Raw genomic sequence first — 12212 nt, 5'->3', positions numbered from 1 at the left:
CATGGAATATAAAATAATTAAGTCTACAAATAGTTTTTCTGAAGCCTATAATGTACACAGAAAAATAACTAACCTTTTTTGGCGAAAGATAATGTTTTCTCTTGAGTCCTGAAAACCATTCTAACTGCATTTTAAATTAATACCGTTCATATTTTAAATTCACCATTATAGAAATACAAAGCTGAACATTTTTATTTAATTTATTATGTCAACACAAAAAGGCTATACAATATAACAAAAAGACTGTAGTGCATAGACAGTGAATACAAGATGTGTAATAACCCAAGGGAAGAGGTAGATTTTTAAAGTGCATTATACAGTACACGGGCGATTGCTCTAAGACAACGAGGGAGGCTCAGCCTCCTCTAAAAATGACGAACATCGTGTAGGATGAATTGCGCTAGGCTTATGTTATAGCCGACCTTATAACATTGCTATTTCAGATCCAGAATTATAGAAATATATGTGCTCAACCCAACTACAGTGCGAAATCATTCCGTTATAACTTTCCCCAGTTCGCCTAATGTGTGCGTGAGTTTTTCCCCCTCGTGACAGCGCGATGCAGCCCAGCCTCAGTGGATTGGGAGTTTGTGCTTGTCAATCTCAAAATGCAAGACGATTATTGGACAAATACTGCGAAAATGCCCGCCCATGGAGTCTCACGGACTCCCAGCCTCAATGGACTTCAGCGGCATTTGGGAGCGCTGCGCTTTTCAATCTCAAAATGCAAGATGGTTATTGGACAAATACTGCGAAAACGCCCGCCCACGGACTCCCAGCCTCACATGGGAGGGACATGGCAGTTTCCGCGAGGAGACTGGTGATTGGTGAAAGCGGATGGATATTTTATTTGATTGACAGCTTGTTTCAACTATAGACAGGCAGCGGTACAGTGTTGCCAGATTGGGGGGTTTCCCGCTCAATTGAGCAGTTTTAAGTGCATTTTGGCGGGTTTTGAACATATTTTGGGCTGGATAACGTCAGCAGTATCTGGCAACATCAGTTCAGTCCCATGCAGATTCGCGAGTGCTGTGGTGTATTGTAAGAGATCAGCTTACATTTCGATTTCATTCATTACATACGGTTTCTACCAGCTTTTTTAGTTTGTATATATTTTCATTGTAAATAAAGTGTAAATATAGTGTTGTCAAGTTTGCTATGTTAGTTCCAGAAATGTCGTTTATTTGAGTGACTGAACTTGAACTTGAGGGGGCTAGTCAGCTAGCAAGAAAGCTGCGCACGGATGCCAAGCATTGCTGATTTAATTTTGGCGAAGCCATTTGCCAGTCTTCCTTTCGAGGAAAAAATTAAAATTAAAGAGCAGGGTAGACCAACGCCTCAAATTGACTTGGTGAAAAAGGTAGGGAATAATACTCGTTCCTTTCAGCTCTCCTGGTACGAGAAAGCGAATTGGCTAACAGCAAGTGACCCACATCAACAACAGTAAATAGGCTACTTTAGTAATATGTCATGGATGGACCAAAAATATAGAATCTATTTAAAATGTTTATGCTGAGTATATTATATTGGAATATATATTTTTCTGGATATGAATTAAACACAGCTACAATTTGGAAAACATTTTTAAACAAAAACACAGCCGAGAACATTTCACACTACAGACCTGGATTAAAAGTGAAGGGTTATCAAAATTGTCAATAAAACATTTCTCAGTCAAAATAAGTAAAATATAGGGAAAGTGTCATTGAATGAAATGTGTGGCACCCAGCTCTACTGCTGAGGTTCCTGACAAAGAGCTGCTTTCAATAATGATCAATTTTTAAACAACATGCCACAATTTTAAAATATAAAATGTTAAAATATACCCCCCCCCAACACCACCATCATGTATATTGGACAGTAGGCTAATGGGCCAAAAGAACCTGTTATTTCACAGTTTGTGACCCTGCCAACAATCAGCCAGATCAGAGGCAAGAGTATGGGCAAAATTGATGTGTTTTTTCTTTTAAAATCTGGAAATATCGTAACCGACCAGCCTCCCCTGTTTGAAAGACTACCAGCCGCCACTGATACAGTATCAGTGATTTTGTAGTATATACACCATACCAGTCAAAAGTTTGTACACCCCTACTCATTCATAGGTTTTTCTGTATTACCATTTTCTACACTGCAGAATAAAACTGAAGACACCAAAACTCTTAAACAACATATGGAACACACAGAGCTATGTGACGTACAAAGTGTTTAAAAAAACAAACAAAAAAACCTATCTCTCTCTCTTTTCTCTCTCTCTCTCTCTCTCTCTCTCTCTCTCTCTCTCTCTCTCTCTCTCTCTCAGTGGGTGGTGTTGTAAACACTGGGTTGAGTAATGTAAAGAGGGCCATTCCCAGCACAGCAGATGTTAACACTAAGCAGGAAGGAGGCGTTGTAGTCCGTAAAGCTCCATCACACAGCCCCCCTAGCCCTTTACTGGGCAACGCAAATAACCCTAATAAAGCAGACATACCTGACCGCAAGACAGGCAACTCGCTCTCTCCTAATGTGAGTGCTTGTGCCTATGTTAATTGTTTATTGTTTTCAGCATGAATAATAATTACAGTTTTAGTGATTTTTGCACTATATGTGATCAAGTTGTGTGTGTTGGTTTTACTCAGAATAACTCTGGAGGATCTGGAGGAATGAGTCGGAGGAACACGTATGTGTGCAGTGACAGGAACAACACAGATCGCCTCTCTGTTCCCAATGGAAAAGAGAACAGGTAATATTAGAATAAAGTCCCAACTTGTAGTTGGACCACTGGACCACTTGTAATATTGTGAAAGTGGTTCTGAACTTGTAATTTCTTTCAGTTGTAATTATACAATTAAAATGTGTACATTTTACAGCCAGGGCTGTCCTTTGTCACCGGTTCTGTTCATAACTTTTATGGACAGAATTTCTAGGTGCAGCCAAGGGGCGGAGGGTGTCTGGTTTGGTGGCATCAGGATCATGTCTCTGCTTTTTGCGGATGATGTGGTCCTGTTGGCTTCATCAATCTGTGACTTACAGCATGCGGTGGGACGGTTCGCAGCCGAGTGCGAAGCGGCTGGGATGAGGATCAGCACCTCCAAGTCCGTGGCCATGGCGCTCAGCCGGAAATGGGTGGAGTGCCTACTCCAGGTCAGGGGGGAGTTGCTACCTAAAGTGGAGGAGTTTAAGTATCTCGGGGTTTTGTTCACAAGTGAGGGTAAGGGGGAGCGGGAGTTGGACAGACTGCTCGGGGCAGCGTCAGCAGTGATGCGGACGCTAAACCGGTCTGTTGTGGTAAAGAGAGAGCTGAGCCAAAAGACAAAGCTCTCAATTTGCTGGTCCATCTATGTTCCCACTCTCACCTATGGTCACGAGCTATGGGTAGTGACTGAAAGAATGAGATCGCGGATACAAGCGGTAGAAATGAGTTTTCTCCGCAGGGTGGCTGGGCTCTCCCTTTGAGACAGGGTGAGAAGCTTGGTCATTTGGGAGAGACTCGGAGTAGAACCGCTGCTCCTCCACATCGAAAGGAGTCAGTTGAGGTGGTTCGGGCATCTTGTTAGGATGCCCCCTGGATGCCTCCCAAGGGAGATTTTCTGGGCATGCCCTACCGGGAGGAGACCCTGGGGCAGACCCAGGACACGCTGGGGAGATTACATCTCTCGGCTGGCCTGGGAATGCCTCGGTATTCCCCTGGAAGAGCTGGTGGAGGTGGCCAGGGAGAGGAAAGTCTGGGCTGCTCTGCTTAGGCTGCTACCCCCACGACCTGGATCTGGATAAGCGGTAGAAGATGGATGGATGGACATTTGAAAACAGTAGTGACTCTAGAGTTAACCTTTTATTTCCTAACAAATGAGGATTTTGGTAAAAATATTTTGACAAGAACACAAAAGGGCACAGTTACTTTTACATGTACACGTGTGTGAATGCTTTGTACAGTATCTCTTTTCTCTAAGGATCTACAACCCCTGGCAAAAAAAATATGGACTCACTACTTCTTGGAGGATGTTCATTCAGTTGTTTTACTTTGTAGCAAAAAAACAAATCACAGATATGACACACAATTATTTTATATAACTGCTGAACATTCTGGCTTTGTAAAATATACCTCCAAAAAAAATTTAAATGAAATTGTTGTAATTAGTGGCCCTTTTTTTTCTTTGTTTTTTTTTTTTTCAAGCTCAAGTAGAGGAAAAAATGATGGAATCATTCAATGATGAGGGGGAAAAATTATGGAATCATCCTATAACTTGCATTTCTAAAACAAATACCTGCCCAAGCCTAAATATGCAAATTAGTCTGCAGTTAAGAGTGTGCTTGTAGACCTTAAGCTGTTGCCCCTGGCTGATTGACAGGAAACATGGTCCCAACAAGAGAGCTGTCAGTTGAAACAATGGAAAGGATTATAAGGCTACGTTTACATTAGACCGTATCTGTCTCGTTTTCTTCGCGGATGCACTGTCCGTTTACATTAAACCGCCTGGAAACGCCGGGAAACGGGAATCCGCCAGCGTCCACGTATTCAATCCAGATCGTGTCAGCTCCGGTGCTATGTAAACATTCAGAATACGCGGATACGCTGTGCTGAGCTCTAGCTGGCGTCTCATTGGACAACGTCACTGTGACATCCACCTTCCTGATTCGCTGGCGTTGGTCATGTGACGCGACTGCTGAAAAACGGCGCGGACTTCCGCCTTGTATCACCTTTCATTAAAGAGTATAAAAGTATGAAAATACTGCAAATACTGATGCAAATACTGCCCATTGTGTAGTTATGATTGTCTTTAGGCTTGCCATCCTTCCACTTGCAAGTGGTAAGTGATATGCGCTGGGATCACACACACAGCGGCTCAGTCCCGAATCGTGGCTTGTGCACTTCACTCGCGCGCTCTGTGAGCTGCGCAGGGCCGGAGTGCGCACCCTCCAGAGGGCACTCGCTGTTCAGGGCGGAGTGATTTGGAGCGCAGGATGCCTGCGGAGCCGAGCGTATCCGTGTATTGGCGTTGCTATGTGCACGCAAATCGTGTATTGGTGTTGCTGTGTGCACGCTAATCGTTTTAAAAACGTTAATCTGATGATCCGCTGATACGGTCTAATGTAAACATGGGCTAAGACTCCTAAAAGAAGGTAATTCAACACAGAGTGTGGCAAAAGAAGATGGTTGTTCTCAGTCAGCTGTGTCTAAAATTTGGAGCAAGTACAAACAAAATGGGAAGGTTGTAAAAGGGAAACATACAGGTAGACCAAGGAAGACATCAAAGTGTCAGGGCAGGAAACTCAAAGCAATATGCTTTGAAAATAGAAAATGCACAACAAAAGAAATGGAAAAACAGATGGGCAGAAACAGGAGTCAATGTTTGTGACTGAACTGTAAGAAATCAGCTGAAGGAAATGGGATTTACATACAGAAAAGCCAAATGTAAACCATCATTAACACCTAAACAGAAGAAAACAAGGTTACACTGGGCTAAAGAGAAGCAGTCATGGACTGTGGATGATTGGGTGAAGGTGATGTTCAGTGATGAATCATGAATCTGCATTGGCCAAGATGATGATGCTGGAACTTTTCGTTTGGTGCCGTTCCAATGAAAAATATAAAGTTAACTACCTGAAGAAAACAAGCAAATTTCCAGTCATTGATGATATGGGGTTGGATGTCAGGTAAAGGACCTGGGGAGACGGCAGTCATTACCTCTACAGTAAATCCACAGGTGCACGGTGAAATTTTGGACACTTTTCTCATTCCATCAATCAAAAGTACTTTTGGTGATGAAGTAATTTTTCAGGATGATGATGCATCTTGCCACAGAGCAAAGAGCATTAAAACTTTTTTTCTTCAGGAAAGGCAGAGCAACTCAATGACATGGCTTGAAAACAGTCCAGATCTCAACCCGATTGAAAATGTATGGTGGAAATTGGAAAAAAAAAAAAGTCCATGACAAGGCTCCATTCTGCAAAGCTGATCTGTCAACTGCTATATGAGAAAGTTGGAACCTGACTGATAAAGAATATTGTTTTTCATTAGTAGTCCAGGCCTCAAAGAATTCAAGCTGTCATAAAAGCCAGAGGAGGTGCAACAAAGTACTAATTGTGGGTGGTTGGTTTTTTTTGTTTGTTTGTTTGTTTGTTTGTTTGTTTGTTTGGGGGGGGGAGTTCATGATTCCATAACTTTTCCTCTGCTTGATCTTAAAGAGAAAAAAAAAAGTGCCATTAATTTCAACAATTTCATTTAATTTTTTGAGGTATATTTTACAAAGCCAGAATGTTCACCTGTTAAATAAAATAATTGTCATATCTGTGGTTTTGTTTTTTTGCTGCAAAGTAAAACGGCTGAATAAACGTCCTCCACGAGTAGTGATTCCAATTTTTTTTTTTTTTTTTGCCAGGGTTTGTATGTATGTAATGGTAGCTAATGGAGTAGGTTAAAAATGTGAAAGGATTGAACTGATTAATATCACTAATAAAAACTCCATAAGGGCAGGATCTCTCAAATTGGCAAACTGTGATGCTCCAAACTGGGGTCAAGGGGGTTTTGAAGTCTGGTCACCTGAGGTTTGTTTAATTAAACATAGTAAATAGCTTGTACTTATCAGACGTTTGTGGGAACCCAATTGCTTCAAAGTTATGTGAATCCGAAGGAATAATCCTGATAGTACACTACTGCTCAGCTTTTTCACATTATCCATAATTCACAGCAGAGCCGTAGTATAGTAATCTGTAGGATAGTCACCATAAACCTCAGTATACACGTGCACTCTGGTTTCTATCGCAGTTTGCTTGACTGAGCTGAAAAACAGGTTAAAATCAATGCCTGTGTGTTGCACTTGATGTAAGTCACACTCGCATCTAAAAATGATTCAGAAGCACTTTGTGTGCTGCCAGTTATGTAACCAGAAATTAATTTCAGTGGGATGAGGAAGTATACAAAGTAAAAGCATGATTTTAATCAAGGGCGGCATGGTGGTGTAGTGGTTAGCACTGTTGCCTCACAGCAAGAAGGTTCTGGGTTTAAGCCCAGCGGCTGACGGGGGCCTTTCTGTGTGGAGTTTGCATGTTCTCCCCGTGTTTGCGTGGGTTTTCTCCGGGTGCTCCAGTCCCCCCCCCCCCCCCCCCACACACACACACACAGTCCAAAGACATGCGGTTAGGTTAACATGAGGTGATCTTGGTCTGAAGTGCCCTTGAGCAAGGCACCTAACCCCCAACTGTTCCCCGGGTGCTGTAGTATGGCTGTCCACTGCTCTGGGTATGTGTGTGTGCTCTTTGCTCACGTGTGTGTTCAGATGGGTTAAATGCAGAGAGGAATTTCACAAGTGTACATGTGATGAATAAAGTTCTTCTTCTTGTTTCCCTGATGTGGACAGTTAAATTGGTAAATGTGACGTACTCCTGCATTTCAGGTGTGTCAAACAGCAGTGATGAGAGTTTTTTGTGGCTACTGCCTCATAGAAGAGAAGTGAGGCAGTAGCCACTATGTCATCGTGTTGTAAGAATGAGTGTAACAATAGCGCAGAAGCATTACAATCACCAGAACGGCGAATCATCATCTCACGATACGAACAGTCGATCTCTCGTTATCAAATGTACACAAGAACGAGTATGTCATCGTGTTGTAAGAATGAGTGTAACAATAGCGAAACTTTGTAACCAATCAGCACTTATCCTGATCAAGTTTGATTACCCGTTCTACTTCTTTATAAACTTTGGAACCAATCAGAACCAGAAACGAAATAAGAAAAACCTTGTTATAACTTTATAGTATCGGAAGATAATTGGCAGATAAAAAGACAAACTAAATTCACCTCGTGGTTCGCCAAGGCTACTGATTCGATATCAAGTAAGTGTTTATTTTAAGAAAATTTACCTTTTGATTATCACAGCTTTTGTTTGGTTCTTCTGAAAGGTTTTGTAAGGTTTTTTGAGCTTTTTGGCAGATATATTGAGAAACTGATATCAAACTTCTGCTATTTGCTTTAATTTTTAAAATTTTTTTATTTTAGAATCTTTACACTACACTTGTGAAACAAAATGTGCTCATTGGTACTAAATAATGCTTCTAAGGCAATTCATGAACAAGTGCTTTCTAACTATTCTGAAAATATAGTTCCCAGCACTGTATTTTGAACAAAACGCAGTAAACAAAATTGGTAACCAAAATACTAATAAATAAACAATTTTATTTATAAGCAGTAGCCACATGTACCCACAGGGTACCCATTTTTTAATTTAGTCATTTTGGACATAAACATTATTTCCATATTAATAATGTTGCCATGAAATACGTTCATGACAGTTTCATATAAAAGTATTAAAATAATGTTAATAATGGAGTAAAATCACACCTTTTATAAAATCTGATCTCCTTTTCTTTTGCCGCATGTTATTACCTAATGGGGCATACCATTTAATAGTTTCTGTTGGCCATATAGAAACGTCCGATTACAATTTCAGAGGCTATAGATTATTGGGGTTAGTTGATATAATGTTAAATATGAATGAATAACTGGACTACGATTATCGACCGTCGGGGTCTCACAAAAATTCTAAGGTGGCCTGGGCAGAATCTGAGCTTGACGCCCTTTTGTATTGAAGTGGGTTGATTTTTGTCATTACAAAATAAATGTATTAACATTTGAAATGTCAGTGTTTCAATCTGGTCTCGTGAAACCTGTATCGGGGTATGTCTTGTACCGTGGATTTAGTGTTTCGTCTCATGAATATTTGTCAGTAATTTAATTGCACTTGTAAGTAATTTTCCTTGCAGGCAGCAGAATGCTCTAAAAGTGTCTAACAAAAGTGCCTTTTTAAATATACACTTGTGTTCAAAATAATAGCAGTCCAACACGACTAACCAGATCAATCACTGTTTTTGGTGGAAATTATATTACTAGATGGCAAATAATTTACCAGTAGTTGTAGTAGAGTCATAGAAAACCAACAGACCCAACATTCATGATGTGCATGCTCCTGAGTCTGTGTAATCGAATAATTAAGTGAAAGGGACGTGTTCAAAATAATAGCAGTGTGGAGTTTAATTAGTGAGATCATTTATTCTGTGAAAAAACAGACGTCAGTCAGGTGGCCCTAATTTAAGGATGAAGCCAGCACATGTTGTACATGCATTTCTCTCTGAAAACCTGAGAAACATGGGTCGTTCCAGACATTGTTCAGAAGAACAGCGTGCTTTGATTAAAACGTTGATTGGAGAGGTAAAACGTATACTGTAAAGAAGTGCAGAAAATGATGGGCTGCTCAGCTAAAATGATCTCCAGTGCTTTAAAATGGACAGCAAAGCCAGAGAGACGTGGAAGAAAACAGAAGACTACCATTCGAATGGATCGAAGAATAGCCAGAATGGCAAAGACTCAGCCAATGATCAGCTCCAGGGTGATCAGAGACGGTCTGAAGTTACCTGTGAGTACTGTGACGATTAGAAGATGCCTGTGTGAAGCTAATCTATCGGCAAGAAGCCCCCGCAAAGTTCCACTGTTAAAAAAAAAAAAAAAAAAAGACGTGCTGAAGAGGATACAATTTGCCAAAGAACACATCGACTGGCCTAAAGAGAAATGGAGAAACATTTTGTGGACTGATGAAAGTAAAATTGTTCTTTTTGGGTCCAAGAGCCGCAGACAGTTTTTCAGACGACCCCCAAACACTGAATTCAAGCCACAGTACACTCTGAACACAGTGAAGCATGGTGGTGCAAGCATCATGATATGGGGATGTTTCTTTTACTATGGTGTCGGGCCTATTTATCGCATACCAGGGATCATGGATCAGTTTGCATATATCAAAATACTTGAGGAGGTCATGTTGCCTTATGCTGAAGAGGAAATGCCCTTGAAATGGGTGTTTCAACAAGACAACGACCCCAAACACACCAGTAAGCGAGCAGCATCAGGGTTCAAGACCAACAAAATGAAAGTTATGGAGTGGCCAGCCCAATCCCCGGACCTTAATCCAATAGAAAACTTGTGGGGTGACATCAGAAATGCTGTTTCTGAGGCAAAACCAAGAAATGCAGAGGAATTGTGGAATGTTGTCAAATCATCCTGGGCTGGAATACCTGTTCACAGGTGCCAGAAGTTCTCAGAAACCGTGGTTATACAACTAAATATTAGTTTAGTGATTCACAGGAATACTAAATCCTTAAGATTTTTTCAGTTTATACAGTAAATATTTGGAGTTTGTAATGAAAAATGCAGACACTGCTATTTTTTTGAACAGCCCAATGTTCATTTTTCTTCATTTTCTGTAAAGTAATTAAAATATTCATACATTTTTCTTCATGTTTTGATGTAGAATATAATGTGCAGTGTTCCCAATGCATGGAAATAAAAACTATTTTATAAGGATTTTGAGCTTTACTCACGTTTTTAAACACTGCTATTATTTTGAACACAACTGTACAAGACCTGTTTGTTTGTTAGTTCTACAGGATGTTGTCGACAACAGGAGAGAGAGAAAAATGTAACTCTCCATGTTCCTTCCTGTCTTTCTGCAGTGCGTCTTTGTCTCCTGATCAGCGGAACCCAGGTGCCTCCACTCACAGCATCAGCAATGCTGCTACTTCTGATAAACTGCGGTTCCCACGAGGCACCACTAGTCGCAGCACCTTCCACGGGCAGGTGAGGGAACGTCGCACTGCTACATACAACGGGCCACCGACCTCACCCACACAGCCCCGCAGCCGTGCCAACACCAACAACCTGCTCACCAAGCTCACCTCGAAACTCACACGCAGGTAAACATACAAAACCCTGAACTCTCACAGAGACAAAACTGCATGCATGTTTATACCAACATTAGTGCTCTCCGGTCAAATACAGTGGTGCTTGAAAGTTTGTAAACCCTTTAGAATTTTCTATATTTCTGCATAAATATGACCTAAAACATCATCAGATTTTCACACAAGTCCTAAAAGTAGATAAAGAGAACCCAGTTAAATAAATGAGACAAAAATATTATACTTGGTCATTTATTTCTTGAGGAAAATGATCCAATATTACATATCTGTGAGTGGCAAAAGTATGTGAACCTTTGCTTTCAGTATCTGGTGTGACCCCCTTGTGCAGCAATAACTGCAACTAAACGTTTGCGGTAACTGTTGATCAGTCCTGCACACCGGCTTGGAGGAATTTTAGCCCATTCCTCCATAAAGAACAACTTCAACTCTGGGATGTTGGTGGGTTTCCTCACATGAACTGCTTGCTTCAGGTCCTTCCACAACATTTCAATTGGATTAAGGTCAGGACTTTGACTTGGCCATTCCAAAACATTAACTTTATTCTTTCTTAACCATTCTTTGGAAGAATGACTTGTGTGCTTAGGGTCGTTGTCTTGCTGCCTGACCCACCTTCTCTTCAGATTCAGTTCATGGACAGATGTCCTGACATTTTCCTTTAGAATTTGCTGGTATAATTCAGAATCCATTGTTCCATCAATGAGGGCAAGCCGTCCTGGCCCAGATGCAGCAAAACAGGCCCAAACCATGATACTACCACCACCACGTTTCACAGATGGGATAAGGTTCTTATGCTGGAATGCAATGTTTTCCTTTCTCCAAACATAATGCTTCTCATTTAAACCAAAAAGTTATATTTTGGTCTCATCCATCCACAAAACAATTCCAATAGCCTTCTGGCTTGTCCACGTGATTTTTAGCAAACTGCAGATGAGCAGCAATGTTCTTTTTGGAGAGCAGTGTCTTTCTCCTTGCAACCCTGCCATGCACACCATTGTTGTTCAGTGTTCTCCTGATGGTGGACTCATGAACATTAACATTAGCCAATGTGAGAGAGGCCTTCAGTTGCTTAGAAGTTACCCAGGGGTCCTTTGTGACCTCGCCGACTATTACATGCCTTGCTCTTGGAGTGATCTTTGTTGGTCGACCACTCCTGGGGAGGGGAACAATGGTCTTGAATTTCCTCCATTTGTACACAATATGTCTGACTGTGGATTGGTGGATCCAAACTCTTTAGAGATGGTTTTGTAACCTTTTCCAGCCTGATGAGCATCAACAACGCTTTTTCTGAGGTCCTCAGAAATCTCCTTTGTTCATGCCATGATACACTTCCACAAACATGTGTTGTGAAGATCAGACTTTGATAGATCCCTGTTCTTGAAATAAAACAGGGTGCCCACTCACACCTGATTGTCATCCCATTGACTGAAAACACCTGACTCTAATATCACCTTCAAATTAACTGCTAATCCTAGAGGTTCACATACTTTTGCCACTC

General features: G+C 41.1%; 1 protein-coding gene across 3 annotated transcripts in view; it reads left to right on the top strand.

The window, feature by feature from the left end:
• Positions 1-12212, top strand: part of mark3a (MAP/microtubule affinity-regulating kinase 3a) — a 61926-nt gene that overhangs the window by 42370 nt on the left and 7344 nt on the right. For 2 of the 3 annotated variants that reach the window (XM_060925836.1, XM_060925835.1), the window contains exons 13-15: positions 2300-2502; positions 2616-2719; positions 10475-10714. In XM_060925836.1, the coding sequence (XP_060781819.1) occupies positions 2300-2502; positions 2616-2719; positions 10475-10714 (547 nt within the window). Of the gene's footprint in view, positions 1-2299; positions 2503-2615; positions 2720-2894; positions 3121-10474; positions 10715-12212 lie in introns of those variants that run through there. The other variant, XM_060925837.1, reaches the window with a different exon arrangement.

Source organism: Neoarius graeffei, chromosome 7, assembly GCF_027579695.1.
Source record: "Neoarius graeffei isolate fNeoGra1 chromosome 7, fNeoGra1.pri, whole genome shotgun sequence".
In the NCBI taxonomy this organism is placed as follows: Eukaryota; Metazoa; Chordata; class Actinopteri; order Siluriformes; family Ariidae; genus Neoarius; species Neoarius graeffei.
This window is presented reverse-complemented; position numbering and strand designations above follow the sequence as displayed.